Consider the following 20226-nt stretch of genomic DNA (forward strand, 5'->3'; position numbering starts at 1 on the left):
ATTATTCCAACCCAATGTGAGAGGAAATCCTTGGACAAATTAGCACCAATTAGAGATATATTTACAGTTTGTGGAAAACATCCAGAAACACTATGTTGTAAGTGAATTTGTGACATTTAATGAAATGATTGAATCATTTTGTGGTTGAAGGTATTTTTGACTGTATATCCCAAATAGGTTGGCAACATATTGGGTACAGATTTTCGCCTTGGTCTGTGCTAAGAACTTTGATACAACTGTCCTGGAAATTTATACTGAAGAGCAGCCTGAAGTTCTATTTTAAATACATAACATAAGAAGTGTAGTAGAGTGCCTAAATCAAACAGTTTCGGGAAGGGTTTATTCAATGTGAATGTTAAGTTTAGTTCCAGTTCAACTTCCTCTAAGTGCAGCTTCTGAAATCTGTAAATGTCACAGACTTGACTCCTGGAATCTGGAGTCATGTTCGTTTTAAAAAAATCTAAAAAAAGAGGCCTGTTTTGAGCTTATTTGTTGCTGATTTTTTTGGATCTCTTCAGATAAACAAGACATCAAATGGAATTTGGGTCAAGTTTATGAAAACTTCACATTTTAGATGCCGCACTAACAGTAAGGTGAACTGGAGCTAAACTCAAAATTCACATATTAAAAAAAATGTTATCCAAGACCTGCAGCTTCATGAATAAATCATAAAAGTATACATAATTATTTTGTATAAGATAATGTACTCGTATTAATGATGTTGGTAAAATGCTAAAATGATGATAGCTGTGCTAAAATGTTGTTAATCTTTATTGATGAGCAATTAAATTGGAATAATGATGTAGAATACGAGCTGGAGATCACCAGCTGGATGTAAGTTTTCACCAGCACTACATTATTTATTACTTATGGCCAGTGATTTCAGCCTAACAGATGAATAGAGATATTACAAGTAATAAAATATTCTATGAATGAGTAGGGTTGGTTACCAAAGAAAAGATACACTTACCTATGACTGTGAGCTTGCATTTGCTTTCGACGGTACCCAAGGAGTTAGAGGCTCTACAGACGTATTCGCCTTCGTCTTCTGGAAAGACCTCTGCAATGTTAAGGGTTGCTAGGCCGTTACGGTACTTGAGGTCAACTACATCAGATGACCTCAGCGTCTGAAACAGGTACAAATCATTCACAAATGCTACGTAACTAAAATTTTCCAATAACGTTTAAATACAGGTTATAAAATACGAATAAGACAACCAAACAAAATATCGTTGCCTAATAAATGAAAAAAATATGTAATTTTATTACAAGATCATAAACATTATCTTGACGAATGGCACTAGATCTCTATTTTAAGAGGTTATCCTGAGACCTACCTAATAAGATTTTCCAAAAAATTTCCAAAATTAATCCTTCTTACTGTTGAATTACAAAGATGTTTTAACAACAACAAAATTATTTGATAGACTTTAATTAATTACATAAATTAAATATAAAATTTAGCCGCGAGGCACTTCTAACAAATGTTAATATAATATTATTTGATTTACTTGTACCTGATGATGGTTTCATTGAATCCATGTACATAATATATATTAAAAATAATGAAAACATTAAATTATTTTATTTTGGTTAATATTTTATTCAACAACATAAGCACCAGTTTATTTATTAATTCTAAAAATGGAATGTTACAGTTTAAAGTACAATATATGTAGATTTTGAAATCTGCATATGATTATGATAAATGTTTTAGATTTTTCCGGTGTAAAGTTCTAACTGAATGTCCAGGTTAGTAGCCGTAAATTGACTGGGCAGTAATGTATATTAACTTTACTGTAATATATTAAAGCTGAAGTACTGTAACTTTGTAAAGCAAATTATATCTTTAGCAAATTTTTTAGTCAAATGAACATCCAAGAGGTAAAAAAGAATGGCTCACCTTTCCATTCTTTAGCCACGTGACCTGAGGGTCCGGATCTCCCTTGATGTAGCAGGTGAGCTCCAAGGGCTCTCCATCATTGACTGATCGGTCAATCAGCTTCTGTGTGAACTCTGGTGGGCACATAGAGTCATCTGGGGGCACTGGACAACATGAACTTGAATCAACACGAGTCAACAATAAACCAAAACAGGGTGTGATGTTTTTTTCTGAGGTGGTTTTAGTCAATGTTTACAGTACAAGATTGTAGATTCTAGTTTTCTCCTTTGTACAACTATACATTTCTATGAATAAAGAATGATTGAATCTTGAAATAAATCAAAACATTAATAAACTATTTATTTTATTAGTAAGTAATTAATTTTTTCTTTTTCATTAATTTGCTTAGTTTTTCCTTTTAAGTTATATCTATTTTCTTAGAATTTATTGTGTACTCTCTTCATTAAGCTTTTCATTTCTGATTACGTAAGTACTCTCTCCCTGTCACAGCCTGATATGTATAACTTCCACTGTTGTTTTGTAGTGAATATATAATTTCAATTCCAATCTCAAAAGAGACTTAACAATTTAATTTCAGTTGGTTCATGGAAGATGTACATTGAAAATGTTTACAAAATTAATTTGTTTAAAATTATAATTTTATGTCCAATTGATAGATACATAATTTTAGTTTTGATCTTAGTGATCAGTTAACAAACACCAATATTACGATTTTTTATCTCCAATCATATTGACTGCTCTAACAAAAATAGAACCGTATATAAAATATTTATGAGAAGGATCTGTAAATTGAAGAAGGTGGATTCCCAAATTCTCAGTTTCAAAAAGAAAATAAGTTGTGAATGACAGCATTACACTAAAGGTGGAAACATAATCCAATTGAAAAATCTTGGTAATACGTTCCTGATAAACTTAAATAAGTGGTTACTTACGGATCAGTTCCTTGGTGGCACTTCTTGATCGTGAAGGACTGCTTTTGCTATCTCCCAGTTTACTGCCATACTTCTTCATTGTCTTTTTGTCTGATGTGGTGTTGGTTGATGTTGAGTTGTGGCTTGTTGTCTGTAATTCATTAAAACATTGTCAAAAATTAGGAATAATTAACTTAAGCCCACACTGCAACTATGCATTGTAGCCATAAACATGTATACTAAAAAAAACATAGATGGTTTGTTAACTCTTTAAGTTTTAATCGACAACAATACATGATGAGATTAAGACTTTAGAAGATTTAAAATGTTAGCTACATAAAAACTAGGATATGTTTATGTACATGATAAAAAAGCTTAACTGTAATATACCAGCATCAAATGCAGTATGAAACTCATAATAAAAAGCTAAGGCTATATAACTCTTATATCTCGGTTATAAACAAAAAGTATCGAAAATACCTATATCCCAATTATTGCTATAGGCTTGAGTGCCTTACACAAAAAATGAAGTTTTTATTTTCTCCAAGTTTTCTATCTTAGTTTATTACATACCATACAGTTTAAATAAAGAGGTTTGTGAAATAGTCAAAAATTGTACAATAAGGTCTAAATAATAAGGGTGCAGTGATAAAGTCATTTCTTGCAGAAATGGTGGGTTTTCAAAATACAAAAACCATCGCTTTCCAAAGATTTTTGAGATTTAAATGGGATTTCAATAAAAAAATGGTAAACTGCTAAAAGAATAGAGTCAATTTTCTTGATGCAAAACTTTTAGTGCTATAAGGGTTACTACATAAATACTTCTTTAAAAAAATCAAAATTTAGCTCTTGGCCACTCCAAAAACATCTTTTCAAGATCTGACAGACTGCAATAAACTAAAAAAAAACTGTGCAACTTAGAAGAATAATGAAGTAAAATGAAATGAAAAATACCTTTATTAAAGAGGTGGAGTTACGGCTGTAAAGCCCTCTCTACCACTCAACCTCATATCATATTATTAACAATAAATTAATTAACAATAATTAAATACAGACACATGTAAACTTTTAACATACTTAACTTTATAATAAAATGTAAACACAATTGCCTAATTCACATAAAATAACTCAAGGAACTTAATAATATTATTCTTAATGAAAGATAAAAAAAGCTAACAATGTAAAAGAGAAAAATAATAATAACACATTCAACCGCTCCAACACACTGCTGACCTCACACACACCGCAAGAACCACCGCCCGTCACCCCACAGTCCCCCCCCCCCAGTACCCAGTAGCATGTCCCTAACCCTCGCCCCAAAAACGAAACGACCCTCATTACTTTTAATATCACCAGGGAGATCGTTCCAAAAGTGACAAGCCTGAACAGTAAACGACCTATTAAAAATTGTTGATCTATGAATGGGAATTGATAGTAAAGTGATACTAATATCAGAGATCAAACTGAAGTGATCAGACAGGAGTTCTAGTTTAGATAATTGAATGTAGAATGGGAAGAATATGGAACCGGCGTAGTTCTTGGAGTTTCATGAGTGATAACTGATGAAAAAGTTAAATTATAAGAGCTTTTACAGTGTTGTAACAACTATGCTCCAAGACAGCATTCAGGTCATTTTGAAATTATAAAGAACTTGGATATAAAACTAATAGAACATCAAAATATAAAGAAACTTTAGTCGTTTATCCTACTAGATACTCTTGCGGGGCTGTGTGCCATTGCTGGTCGCTGCTTCATAATAAAATGGATTTCTAGTGTTGGTTTTCAGATTCCGAATCGGACTCAAAACTTATATAGTCTGTGGGTAGATTAACGCTAGATATTTCTACAGACAGTGGGGATATGCTGCTTACAACTGTAACCACAGTTTCCACCACTGTCTCTAAAGCCAAAGTACGGTAGGTATACAGACCTGTGAGGTCGAGATTTGGCTGCGGTTGTAGTTGGAGGAGGTGTTGGTTGAAGTGTTGGTGTTACTGGAAGTCACCAGACTCCTGTTGGTGATGATCGTCTGAGCCGAGCGCAGAGGTTGCTCGATATACCTGCGGTCTAACCACAATACACTTGATTAGTGCTGCTCTCTCACTGCCAAACACTTACACTAACTGCAGTGTAATCTGTGCTTGTATCCGTGTCCGTGGTTAAATAGTGCAAAGAGAGTGCACTATGGAAAATAATGAATGTAAGTGGAGTTACAAAGATGTTCAGTGTTATTACCAGATATTAGCTTGTTAATGAAAGTGAAAGAGAAATCAGAGCACAGTAATTTGAAAGTATATTTTAGTGTACAGAGTCAGTCTATCTAGAAGTAGAGGTGCATAAGACATGAGTAGTCTAATTGGTATAAATTGTTCCACATACTACTACAATAAAACAACAAAGTTCCTGCTTGAATTAAAACGTGCTTTAATTCCATCTCAATTCATTAATTAAAAATGATACTTAGTAATAGTTTTACGGAAATGTACGCACATTATAACAATTGTAAAATTTGTGTTGTTTTACAAAATGAATTGTACACACTAAAATTATTCCAAAATTTTTTGGAACAAGAATTTTAAATATTTATAACTTCAGAATTTTATAGTGCCACTAATAGTGAAATAATTTTGAATTTTACTCAAATAAAACTTTTAACACTTTCTCAACCTTATTTTTGGTTGTACAGTTGAGGGAGGTGTTTCATTTTGCAGATATTATCGATAAACGTCAAAATGATTTTTAGTTTCCGTTGTAAACTGTACACTTATTGAATATTTAAATGGTATAGTACAAAAAGTGAATGAATTTTTATGAATAGCCAAAAAAATGTTTAAAGAACTAAAAAACATTAGGATGTGTATTTATAATATCTTTCAATTGAGTCATCTTTCATGATTGTACGACTAAATATAAGGATGTACAAGTGATTTAAGTTTAACATTATTTTTATGGGGTTAAAATCATAATCACCAATTAGTACAGCTGCTCTTAATGATATTTCAAGAATAAAATATATTGGCAGAGAGTCGTGATTATTTTTACTAAACTCCTTTATACCTAACTATTAGGCATCATATAAATAGAGAACAACATACATTTAGCACTGATTCTGTGTTGTATTTTACTTTTGACTGTAAGATTACACAAACATTTTGTGACTATTAATTCAGTGGTCGCTCATAAGTATCAGTGTTATGAGTTCAAAAGATTGCATGTAGAATTTTCAACAAAATTTTTGAACAATTGTGATGAATATTTCAAAAACTTTAAACTAGCATTAGTACAAAAATATCTAACATCTACTCAACCAGCAATTCAGTGACTAGTCGAATAATATACGATAAAACTGAACGATTCTAAACTAGTTTCAAAAATCATCAAAGCTTTTTTTGTGGCTATAAATCAATTCACATTTTGGGTGCTATAATTTCTTTATCGCCGAGTTACACATTGTTCTCCACAATTATATACTTGTCAAACTCAAATTTCTGAAATAACTTAACCTGCACGATCAATTAATTCGTTTTTATCATTTGTTTCTTTTCATTAATGCATCTAGGGAGAGAAGTGCTGAGTTTTTATACTTTAAAAATATATAGATTGTGATTTAGACAAATATGAAAACAAACAGTGTTTTTTATAGAAAAATAAGACATTGAATATGGAATTAAAAAATTGTTATTGAAATAAAACTAATTGCATTTAAGTAATGTTTGTTTAGCACCAATAACAGCCCAAGCCTCCATCAAGAAGTGGACTTATTAATTGTGGTTATTATTAATTAGATTTATAAAATGGAATATCTCTGTAAAATGTGTGTTGTTAAATACATTCTTTAATAATAATTTACCTGATAATAATAGTAAACTAACATTCATAGAGGTGCTGAAATTTTGTCAAATGCTCTGAAATACTCCACAAAAATATCTAAATCCAGACATCCTAAATAAATTAATTTTGAAAACCCAAATGGTTAGCCTCTAAACTGTGGGTTTAAAAGGCTTACCGTTTCTAGAAGTTTTTGGGCTGAAAATATTGTAATACGTATAATCTCAAGCCTACAGTACAATGTGTAACTTTCCACGCTTATATACAGCTCCCAAAGTGTTAAGAGAATTAAATTTTACATGCACTCTAGAACTATATCATTCACATTCATCACATACTAACATCTAACCATACTCCATACACTGACTAGCTGCATGCAGAGCTATAGCTATATAAGACTTGGAGCGAGAAGTTGACGTACAGTTTTCAATGTTTTACTACCCTAAAATTATAAATCATGTTTGATGTAATGATATAAACCATTTTATATATTGCTGCGTTTATGCTAAGTGATAAGTTGGTAGTCTGAGTTATTACTAAGTTTTCAACTTAGATTTAAATGTTTGATTTGTATAACCTTTAGTATGCATGTAATAAACAAACGTTTGAGATACTAGAATAGTGGTTTTTGTTTTATTAAGATTAATTCTTATTAGTTTACTATAAAATTCTTTAAATTTAAATATAGTAGAGTCTTTCTTATCTGACATAAACAAGCTTGTAGAAAGTGCCGGGCAAACGAAAAATTTAACATAATAAAGAAAAAGCATTGAAATAGATTCAGTTCAATGTTATCAACTTCAAACTATATTCTAAATCTACAAATGGATTACAAATTGATGCTGATTATATTTACAGAAGCACTAGTACATCTCATTACACCAAATCATCATAAAAAATAATTTATTGCACAATAGTGTTTCATGTACAAAATGATCATAGTTTAGGAACTGATCGCTTCCGGTGAGTACGGTCAGTTCACAATTATCCAGTACTTTGTACTTGATTCTGGTACCGTTCATAATTGGTTATTGATGTTTTAATAACAAATAGCAACAATTATTTTACTATTTATAACTCTGAATATAAAGATGGTAAATTGGCTAAAAGATATGTTGATACACCGATATTTTATCTATCATCTCACAGTTAAGGTCTCTTTGATATAAGAAATAAAACAACAACTCTGCACATGTTTGATTCTACTAAAAATTGTAATTGGTGTGCAATAACTCGATACAGACAGTTCTTGGATGTACAGTATTAATTTGTTTCTGTTTTTGGCCATGTCAGTGAAAAAATGCATATATTTTTTTAAAATCATTTCGAAATTGAGGCTTTTTTATGCATACACATTTTGCAGTTCAGAATTCTTCTCAAATAAAAAAGTAAAGGAACATTGAAAGTTTCACAACTCATTAAAGCAGTTCAGTAAAAATAAATTAGCCATAAATAAATTTGATATTGAAATATTGAATAAATGAGTGTTCAATTATTTCAGAAGCATTATTTGAATTTTAAAAATATTTGCTTTATTTTGAGTTATCATAAGCGACATGCCGAAACCACTACTTTTAAACTGTGATAAGTGTGAGGTATATCGTATTAAATTTTTATTCTTTGTTTACTTATTGCTGGGCACATAAAGCGATACAGTCATATTTTAAGAATGCTGTACAACGAATGTCAGAGAAACAAGACTCCACCAGAACTGAACTATTGTTGCAAACTGTTCACCGTACTAAAAATTTCTCTCATTTTAGCTAAGTACGGTAACATTGACTTGATCTAAGAAATATTCTTTATAGGAAACGTAAAGCAAAGGGAGTATACTTTGTTTACTACGTCTTACTGGTGTAATAAGGGAAATAGTTTACCTCCGGAATACATCAAGTTATGTGCTAAGACAGCCTGGTCGTCTGTTTCACCTGTGCCTATACAAGACAGAACAGATTCAGAAATAAGTGTGCATTGTTAGTGGCAGCTCGCACAATCAGATCTCAATAACAATGTTTTGATTTACTCAATTATATTGAGTGACAACGGATCGCAATGAATAATTCCACTGGCAGTTGAAATTATTTGTATAGTACGATCTTACAGCAAGTAAATGTGTTCAATATAAACTTAAACAAGATTTAAGAAAGAACAGTAGTTGAAAGTGTATAACATTTTCTGTTCTTACACAGTAATTTTATTTTACCGGAAAACCAAGTGTTCTTCAATCACTATTTAGTTTGTTTTCAGAACGGTAAACGCTTTAAAAAGTTGTAATATGGTTTGAAAAAGAAACGAACAGTTATTGGAGGGAAAACTGTTGTATTGAGATCTGTCTGTGCAAAAATTAAAGAAGAATCTAACAGAGCAATTATCTAGTAAGAGCAGAAAAGTGATATTAATAGAGATAACCAGCGTAAATAGCATATTGATAGGGTAGAAATAAGCCATGGCAGTAGCTGACTACAGTCACAGACACAGTAAGCCTTCAGTCTTACCTTATATTAAGCCATTGCAAAGTTATGCACACATTCAACGTTATAGAGTCGTCTACTGAGGAAGGAGAGATCTAGAACGTCAATCTGCAGTAAACACTAAACACTTCGCCCACAATGCTAGGAGCAGTGTTCAACGTTTATACCATGATAAACGTATAAATATACCACTACTTGGTTTTCATTCACATCATGTTTATAATATAATTGGAAATGCAAAACAGGAGACAATTTTACAATTTTTTTTACTCTAATGAAGAATGGTGATAGACCACCGAAACGGTATAGTTCAAGCCAATAAGTCTATGTCTCCTGTGAATAAAATAAATTTTACTGTCTTTACTTTAGTTTTTAATTTGTGAAAAACTAGAAAGCATCACAAAATAACATATTTTACACCAAAACCATATCAGGTTTTGTAAACTGATATATTCTCTACGATTACAACATTCTGTATCTAAATTTGAAGTAATGCAATGGCTTCATTCAAATATTCATGAGTAAATATAATTATTTTTACCCATACTCAAAATCATATCAAATGACTGCAAAATCAAAAGTTATTTTTTCCCATCAGAGCCAACATTTATTATAATAGTACTGCAGGCACATTTGAAAACTCCTATGATGTAACTAATATAAAATAAAGAACACATCACTTGAAAAATATTTAATTTAAAATACCTTAATAATTTCTATGAACATTGAGAACAAAACAATCCATTACAAAGTAATGATGCGACTTAAAAAAAACTTGTTTTGATTGCAGTTGACAATATATTCGTTTGTCGTTTCAACCATAGCAAAGCAATTCAAAAACTAATATTTTAATTGAATTGTACAATTATTACAAATGAATTTTACTTCAGTTTAACGAATTTTTCATATGAATCGGACTGTTATAAAACAAAATCAATCAGACTTTATTACATTATTCTTGATAAACCCAAAATTATACGAAAGGCATGTGATTTCATGTTACTTACATACGCTCAAGCAATGCCACCACAATAAATATAGTTATTAGATATTCCATATTTTTTGATATGTCAAAAATATACATTTGATGGAATTTACATTTGAGCGTCATTAATAGTGAATTAACATAGAATGGTACAGTGGGGTAGAGGACCTAATTCGAATAGGTACCTTCCACAATAACAACACAGCTAGTTTCATCGGTGCCATGGACGTTCGTAGCAACGCAACGGTACTTTCCAGAATCTTCGGGCTTGCAGTCGATAATCTCCAGAGTCACCACTCCGTCTGAGTGGGTCATGGTATAGTCATACTTGGAAAGTTCACGGGCACCCTTGTACCATTTCACCTACAAAAAAATCACACATTTTGTATATATATTTTTTTCAAAATTAAAGTGACATTAATTTTGAAGAATCTTTATTAGCCATTAAATATTTTTTACAAATTAAAATAGGCTTCATCAGAATAAATGTCCTAAATCTATATTAAGTACTAGAACAATGTTAATAATTTAAAATAAAATCTAAACTATTACATTTTCACAAGACATGTACTCTTCAATTGTATAAAATACATTACCCTTAAGCCACTTAGATACAACTTTGTGAAACTCATTAATTGGTAACAAGCTAATTGAAACTGGTAACCTATTAAGTAATTTCAATTGTTGGTATTGGTAACTTTTCATTGCTTTACTCAATTTAATATGTGGTGCAACTAGGTCTTGTTTGATAATTATGTAATAAACTGTGAGTATTAAACTTATCGATATTTCCTTTAACAAAGATTAAATTACTATGAATGTACATGTTGGCAAGTGTCATGATTTTAAATGTACAAAAACTTGCTCTGCAGGATTCTTGATTAGATAATCCAGCCAATGCCCTTAATGCCTTCTTCTGCCAAGTAAAAGACTTTTTTGCAGCACTAGAGCTACCCGAGAGGCGTACACCATAACTTAAATGGCTGTGAAAGAGACCAAAATAAGCCATCAATAAAACACCAGGGCTCACACAATACTTCAGTTTCCTTAATAAGAATAATTAATACTCTTGACAATTTTCTACAAAGGCCATGGACATGTTCATCCCAGCAGAGTGTACAGTACTATCTAGGGAAATGTCAAGTAGTTTAACTGATTTTAAAAAGTTGTCATTCATTGTATCTACATTATTTTTCAGTGAAAGATATACTCTCAATCTTACTATCATTGCATAAAAACAAAAGAGTATATACACCTTTCCCCTTAAATTTCTATTGTACTTTCCACTAGCAACAGTTATAATATTTAAATGTATGATGGGTTGAAATTTTATTATTTGTTTACATACCATTTCTTAGTTGTCAAATGAGTTTTTTAGCATTCTAGGTATAAAATTTACCGAATTTTATGAAGAATCACTAAGATTTCCAGTTATTACTAAATTATAAATTAAATTTGAGAAAATGAAAAATTGTTACTTACAACATAATTCTGAGAACTTTTTGGTACTATGCATAGCTTAATCCTTTATACATGCTATACACAACAATGACATGTGTCTTATAAATCAATGAACGTAGTGACGGGAGTACAACTTGTGAAGCTTAATCTATGAATGATGAAGGTACAGGTATGAACTCACGGTAGGTACAGGTTTGCCACTCAGGCAGCAGAGCAACTTGCAAGTTTGGCGGAACTGCATGACACGGGGCCGCAGCAGGAATGTGAAGCAAGGTGCACTCTCTGACTCCTCTTGCCAGAAGTTATAGGCCAGTGGCTCACGCCGCCTGACGGGGTGCACTTCTGGCTTGTACGTGGGCACAGTCTTTGGTAACGCTAGACATATTACAACACAATCGTTAAAGTTTCGAGCAGACGTATTGGTCTAAAACATACGTATTGGATAGTAGTTACCGTTTAAAGCGGCTGTAACCTATTAATACGCACAGTCTACAGAAGTAAGTAACTGGATAAAATATGCACGTAGGACTTCTTGAATCCATACATGCATATTTTATGTATGGATAGGACAAAGATGCATGTAGGATTTCTTGAATATGTACACGCATAGTTTATAGGTGAAACCATGAAGTTAATTTTTTGAGGTCAGATTTGAGCTTATGAGGAACTTTTTTATTGTGTTCTTTTGTATGGATTTTGAAATGTAACTTAACTAATACCTTGTTGCAGTAGTGTTACTAGGGATGCCAAAAGAAAACAGTAGGGAGCAGCAAGGGCGGATCTGATTTTCAATACAACAAAAAATAAAATGTCTAGAAATAAATTTTCTCATGCTCAAAGTTTAGTGCATAAAGTTGTTTATTTAAATTTGTATGATTACAAGAAGAGAGTAGTTAATTTTGTTCATAAAAACATCTTTTTTTCGTTTAATTTTTATAAAACAAATCCTATAACAGTTGTGGACAAAAAAAGTAAATCAAAGATCAATTAACCACTACTACTACAACTAAAAATATTGTATATACTGTACATAATTGGACAAAATCTTGGGCCTCTAAGGCTAAGCCTGTTTAAAGGTTCCATCATTAGTATTGCAATGTTTAATGTGCGACCAGATAATGTTAGCTAATGAACTTCAGAAAAATCCCCTGTGGACTGAACATATTAAATTAATGAGTATTACACACTCTAAGACACGAGTATGCAAAGAAACTCAACTTACGTTGGACATTCAGGAAAACAACTTCTTCTCGGTAGCCATAATGGTTCTCGGCCCGGATGATGTACTCTCCTCTGTCTTCCAACTTGACTCTGTTGATGATGAAGGTGTAGTCGTCGTGCGCGTAGCGCTTCATGAACTTGACACTCTGCCGCAACTCCTGGTTGTTGTGGAACCAGGTCAGTGTCGGTGTGGCCACTGCGATCACCCGGCAGTAGAACTTGACACTCTGTCCCTCGTACGCGAATGCGCTGTTTGGCTTTATCACAAACCGTGGCGCCGCTTGCCTGCGGTCTGTAAATGGTTTTTATTTCTGATTAGTACTTTTGGATGGGTACCTAAATCTAAATTAACAGTTTTAACAGCCATACTCATCAGTTTTAAGTTAGAACGTAATTAATTTAAAATATATTACTATTAAATTTCAAACTATTAAACTTTATAACCCCTAAACGTTCAATTATCACACCAATTAGTAACTTAACACTTTTGTTTTATTAAAACTTAAAGAACTTTAAAAACCTTAAGTTATTTATTTATTTTTTAAATTATTTATTACAAGCTTCACATAGGATTATAATTTTCAGCATAGCTAAAGATAAACATGTGAATTGTAAATGTTTAAAAATAAACTAATGATCTAAACTAAACCAATAAAGAAATAATTACCTATTTGCAAAGCTTCGTGAGCTTAGTCTAAAAATCTATAATAAATACCCGTAAAAAACTGAGGTCGCATTTTAGGGAAGTTTTAAATGCATTTATGGAATTCTCCCTCTTTAGATTGTTATTATAGATTTTGAGAGCTGAATAATAAGGACCCTGTTTGAATAGTTTTAATCGGTGTATGGGGTATTGTAAGAGTTGATTTCTGATGTTGTAATGGTGCAATACTTGTTTTGTTTTAAAGAGTTATTAGTTTTAAATAGTAACAGGGTTTCTAGAATATATATAGATGGTAAAGTAAGAATGTTATGGTATTTGAAAAGTGGATTGTCTCTTTTTAAATTTGAACATGATTCTAATGATATATTTCTGAGTTTTGAAAATTTGTTTTGATAACACCGAATTTTAAGTTAATTTATTAAAGTTATTTTTAGTTAATTCAGTTCAACATTTTATGAAAACTGTTTGTCAATTCAGTATCCACTTCACAAAGTATCTTTATTTTAAGTTATGCGCATTGTATACAAATTTGTTCAATGCATACAAAATGTATGTTATGGATTCTTTTAGTTAAATACCTGGAATTTGCAATGCTCTAAGTTAGTTTTTTAAAGTTTATATAGCTTTCACATTGGTTTCTAGATTTAAAATGTGTTGTGTACCTGACTTGGATAAAACTTGTACATTAACACATCCTAGTTTTGGAAGGATTTACTTTATTGTGTCTAAGAACTGAAGATAACAACAAGTGTTAATGTGTACTAACCGAATGATGTTTCGTGGATGCGGTACTTCTCAATGAGTAGTTTCCGTAGACAACTGTATTCGGACAAGCGACCGAGTGGCAGTACAAAGTCCTCCCAGTGGTCATACTTGCTGCGGATCTTGTCTCGCAGTTTGGTGTAGCGCGATGAGTTGATGGCGGCAGATCGATCACTATGGTCACCGGTCAACCAGGAATGTAGGAGGCACTCATGCGCAGTCATTCTCTTTCTGTCAGACAGTACATTTTAAATAGTATGACAGTCCTATCTAGACTTAGTAATATCTATATTACATGGTATCTCTTGGCAGCAAACATCTTATGCGGTAATCTGCTCCATTGGTATTAAATATGATTAAATCTTCATGTTTGAGCATAGTTTACTCATGTGTTTGATTAATTATTGCAAACCAAATTTTGAGGATTTTTGGTCATGATTTATTTTTTGTCCTATTGGAGAATAATGCAACTATCTCTAGTGGTAAGTTTTATTTGTAAACAAAATAGATACCTGACTGGCAGTTTTCCAAGAGTATAATTTCTTTGTAGAATTTTACACATTGTGAGATCCTTCTATAATTTACAAGAATTTAAATCCAATGTGACTTTGAAAATAATTTTATACATAAGTTCTCTTGCTAAAGCAAATATTCTTTCTTTATTTTTTTTAATAAATCTAAAACAGAATAAGAATCTGCACACAAATACAACTAAAACAGAAAAATATATTAAATTTTGGAACGATTGGGAAAGATGAACCTATAATAACTTCTTCCCAGGGAATATTAAGATCTGAAGAAAGAAGAGTATTTTCAAAATTGGTTGTGATGCTATAAATACAGCATCCAGAATGAAATTGTAAGATGAACGTAACTTGTATTTTGGAATCAAAAGAAAATACCAATATGAGGAATAAAATTTGACTAAATATATTTAAATGCCACACTCTTAATCTAATTTCTTTGTGGTTTCCCAAAACATTGAGTCTTATGATATAGCACTGAGTTAATTTTTCAATTCAATTGTCATAGAGCTCTGGCACCTCCAATATCTGCCACAGTTCTGGCACCAATTGGGTACAAAACTTGAAGCAGCAAAGTAATGACACAATATCATTCAGTAAACTCTTTGAAATTTTTAGGAAAAGGAAATAAAGTTATGTGAATATAATACATCATTTTCTACGACTTTCCTTAGTCACTTTGGCCACCAGTCCACTTATCAAGACGCTCGGTTGGAAATTGTCATCGTTGAGAAAGTGGATATGCCAATTTTGTAACATAATGCGCCACTGCCTCACTCCTTCACTCATTATGTTCTCACCATGTTTGTAAATTCTGATGAATTTAGGGATTTTTGTCAACAACAATATTGAATTACAGACTGTACTTTGCCATCTGTGAAATTCCAGTTGGAGTCACAGAGTACTCAGACACCTAGACAATGGTGGAAACCCCACCCTTCCTCCCACCATGGAAAATCAGAAATTACTTTTTGAACGGTACTTTTATTATGTTTTCATATTAATTTATGCTAAATTAGTAATACTTTCATATTCATGAGGATATTTGTAATCAACAACTTACTCTTTGTTCTTCACTAAGAGTCTTTTGATAAAGTCTTTTCCTTCAGCTGAGACGTTTGCGAAGGCTTCTTCATCAAAGTCCCAATCACAGGCCTTAACGTTCTTCAGGGTCTCGATATCGTTCTCACCGGCAAACGGTGACAACCCACTGAGTCTAAATCAAATAGTACGAGAACTGTTAGTGAAAAAGTACAAACAAATACATTGATTTGATCAATTGTAAGTACAAAGTAACTTAGTATTTTATACCCAGAGTAGGTGAAATAAGTTTCTCATAAGATGTTTCATCTAACAATGTATGGTGCAGAAATGATTTTCAGTTAGTGTGTGTTTTTGATAAAAATTAAAATGAACTGTTGTATAATTACTTTAAACTGTATAAATTAATTACAACTTTGAATTAATTAACCATTTTTGGAAAAGTTGTAGTGGAGCTTTTTTCTTGCAATTTATTGAGCATTCAGTAATGGTAAAAATTTAATATAACGCACTTGAGCCTTTTTTAGACATTTTTCAAACACGGATTTTTACATACTATAAATACTGCACATGTAAAATTTTAGCAATTGTACAGATTTGCTTGTGAACACATGTATCAAAAGTTTGTTGGTGAAAATACTTTTTGGAGTCAGAGAACTGTTAAATAAATGTTGAACATGTCCTACCGAAAATATTGATTTGATCAGAATGGTATTTCCTTGTCACAGTAGGAAGAGAGTAAATTGCAAATAAATTATGGTTAAGAAATTAAGAATACTTCATCCATCTAAATTATTTTTTTACATTACAATATTACTCAAGTTACATGTGTTTCAAGGTAAAAATTATACTGATTGTTTATTTAAAAGCTAGGTTGATTAGTACGGTTATTTAATACTTACAGTACATAGGCTAAGACACCAACAGCCCACATGTCTGTGTAGAAACCAACAGGTTCCCTCTCAACGATCTCAGGAGCAGCAAACTCAGCTGTTCCTGTTGAGATCTTAACCACTTCGTTTGGATCCAGTTTTGTTGCGAGGCCAAAGTCAATCAGTTTAACGTTTGTGCTGTGCTTCGTCTGGCACATAATATTCTCCGGTTTGATATCTGCAAATATTAAAAAGTATTAGATAAGCACCTAATTATTCTGTTATCTGTAATTCTATTAGAAATACAAAAAGTAAAAAACCATAATGCAGAAAGTTGGTATCGCATTAATGTGTTTTATACCTGTGACATGTTTTACAATGTAAAGTAAAATTTAAGTTATTGTTGCGATGTATTACCAAGATGGATGATGTTCTTCTCGTGCATGTGTTTGATGGCTTCACAGATCTGTCGCATGTAGTTGATAACCTCTGCTTCACTCATGGTGTAACCTTCGGCTGTTATTCGCTCAAACAGCTCACCTCCAGATAAGCTGTGTACAGACATTTTCATCTCAATCCACATGATTTTATTTACTTTTTATAATTTATACTCATACTAAATGTCACACTTACAAATATTATTTTATATCCGAAATTTCAAAACACATGAAAAATCATTAAAAGTTTATAAATTAATTAATTGTTGTGATTGGTTTTTTGTAGTGTTCAGGTTCTCATGAACTACTTGTAGATTCTTCCATTAACTACAAAGAAAAAACACTTTGTTGTGTTGTATTGCTCTGCAGTACTGCACTAGAATACAGCTTGCTATGGCAAATACGACCAGACCAATATGATGGCAGTTTCGATATAATATCTAACAAAAATTAACATTCTAGTGTAGAGATTTGCAAGCAAATCACATAAGCCAAAATTCATATAATTTCAGCTATAAAATGCACTGTTTTAGGTATTAACTTAAATTTTTCTAAAAAATGTGATTTGATCTACAAAATATAATCTTTTCAAAAGTGTAGATTACTTGTGATATATGAGTGAATAGATAAGATGAACAAACCTATTATTATGTTTTATCTTGTTTTAGAAACTTCTTTAGTAAATTAACACACATCTGTGCACACAATACAAAGACACTGTCATGACACTTACAACTCAAAGATCAGAACCATTTCATCATCATCCTCAAACGCATCATGTAGGTTGATCAGTTTGGGATGGTGAAGCTGGTTCATAATGTCAATTTCCTTGCGTATGAGCTCCTTCTCCATGTTGTGAGAGACTGGGATGAACTTGGCGGCGAAGATGTTTCCACTCTTGCGTTCTCTGCACCTGTGAACCACTCCAAATGCGCCGGTTCCGATCTCCTCCAAAATGTCGTAATAGTCGTAAACGGAGTCGGTCTTAATATCAACAGGTTGTGGGACAAACTTGGAGTAGATGTCAAACACTGTTGAAAAAAGAAAAGATAAGATTTTTTTATTTTACTGTTTCCAAAAGGGTAATCCCTGTAATGTGACATCGCGGTTAATGGTATGAAATAGTATGAAAAATATATTTAATAAAATTGAAAGATAAATAGAAAGTATTAATTCCTTACCATAATGGTCATAATCCTTGACTTTCTCATCTGATGTGCCTCTAATCTTTTTGCCGGTTTGATCAACTGAAAATAAAAAACAAAATTATTAATAAATAGTTGTAATAGATAAAATACGTAGCAAATGTCCCAACTGAAGCTAAAACATTTTCATATTAAGCACAAATTAAGATGAGTAATATACAAGATGTGATATACAAAATGAAATGAATACTTAAAAAGCACATATTTTCTCTTTTTTTTCTAAGAAAAATTCTGTAAATCTAGAGTTGACAATGATGATCTTATCAAGCAGAATTAGGAAGAGAATCGGTACAGTGCAAAGTTAATCGTATTGATAAAATTGATAAAAACATTTACAGAGAGGATTTGAACCTGTAACCCTATCTCTAGCTCAGACCCTTCAACTGCACAAGCACTTGCTTTTCCACGACTTGTCTCTAAGATGTTGATAGTGTCTCAGAGAATGGTAAAGATCAGTAACTACAATTAGTACTGTGGGATTTACTTCAATTATAGTGAACTATATACGTGTATTACAGGATGAGAAACATACTGTGAAGATGAAAAATATAGAGCTCAAGCCATGGTGGGTTTAATAATTTGGGTTTTAATGTCACACTAGCAACTTAATATGATATAGAAGTTCTCTGTTGCATATGTTGTTATTGTTGTTTATGCACGCTTATTTTTTTTATTCATCTTACATTAATTCATATTAAATTAATTACTATGTTCATTCAAAATTTACATGTCTACTCTTTACCTAATCAACATTTTAAATGTAAACCAGTAACAATTATGTATATTTTTATAAATGCTGTGGTTGTAAAATTCTCCATCTGGTGAAATAATGCAATTGGAAAAAATTTTTATCCATCTCAGAAATTGTATCTTAATTTTATGGCTTTGTTTGGAGAGTTAACAATAGTTTTATACTATTGAAGTTAAATGGTTTTACTAACTATATTTTTTATTTGCTATTTATTAAGATTTATATTTTGGATATTGTTTTATTTTTAGGATCAACATTATTTGTACCTGATTCCCTCATAATATTTTCAACATTTAAAAAGTAATTTAAACAATACTTTTTGAAAAAACAGGGTATATTAGATTAAATTCTATTCTACGAAGTGAGAAGACAATTAATCATACAACTTTTTGTATCTAGTAAAATTCTACAAGTAGATATATGATAATTATAAACAATGAAGATCTCACAAAAGGCATTGACTTACCTTCATATTGTCTCTTCTTGATTGGCTTCTTGCCAGAGCTCTTGGTGGTGATAAGACCTGTAACCTCGCTAGGATCGCTCCTTCCGTACACGTTTTCAGCGTACACACGGAACTCGTACTGGTGTCCTGGGCTCAGGCCTGTTACGGCCATTGTGGTGAATCTGGACACAAAGTCAACATGTACATTCGGGGCACAGAATAAGAACTAAGTGAATATAATTATGGTTATAAATACGGTTTCACTTGACAGCCTGCAACTGCGATCAAACTAAGGGTGTTGCATTTATGTGCATACTAATGAAAATCTGTGTTACTACAGTAATACCTGTCATATCCTACCCAAGGGATATCCGGCTTGGTGACTCACTATAAAACGTGTGTCTGCAAGCCTTTGCGAGCAAGGAATACCACAGTGGATAGCTTCATCACGATCGATCACTTTCTACCACATGTCGGCCAGTGGGGCAGGGGTGGGAGAGGGTACATTGAGGGATAGGAAATTTGTTTCCTCTTACAATGAACAGGGCCATGTTTTTTTTTTAACATTAAACTTAGCGCAACTGTGATATCAGTGCTGTTGTGTTAGCTTAGGGATTTAGAAAATTGGTATAACAAATTCTGTAACTTCTCTTTGTTTAAAGTTTTGGAAGATGATGGAAGATTTGAAATGATAACAGGATTTCGGACAGTTTGTAACATATTACGATGCAACAAATCCTGTTAT

General features: G+C 32.0%; 1 protein-coding gene across 1 annotated transcript in view; it reads right to left on the bottom strand.

Moving 5' to 3' along the window:
* Positions 1-20226, bottom strand: part of LOC124368748 (twitchin-like) — a 260447-nt gene that overhangs the window by 8299 nt on the left and 231922 nt on the right. The window contains 15 exon segments of the mRNA XM_046826091.1: positions 971-1127; positions 1904-2046; positions 2836-2965; positions 4745-4881; positions 8520-8576; positions 10284-10461; positions 11741-11934; positions 12782-13072; positions 14211-14437; positions 15794-15946; positions 16674-16881; positions 17061-17194; positions 17814-18111; positions 18262-18327; positions 19503-19663. Of these exon segments, the coding sequence (XP_046682047.1) occupies positions 971-1127; positions 1904-2046; positions 2836-2965; positions 4745-4881; positions 8520-8576; positions 10284-10461; positions 11741-11934; positions 12782-13072; positions 14211-14437; positions 15794-15946; positions 16674-16881; positions 17061-17194; positions 17814-18111; positions 18262-18327; positions 19503-19663 (2534 nt within the window).

The sequence above is a fragment of the Homalodisca vitripennis genome, chromosome X (assembly GCF_021130785.1).
Source record: "Homalodisca vitripennis isolate AUS2020 chromosome X, UT_GWSS_2.1, whole genome shotgun sequence".
NCBI lineage: Eukaryota > Metazoa > Arthropoda > Insecta > Hemiptera > Cicadellidae > Homalodisca > Homalodisca vitripennis.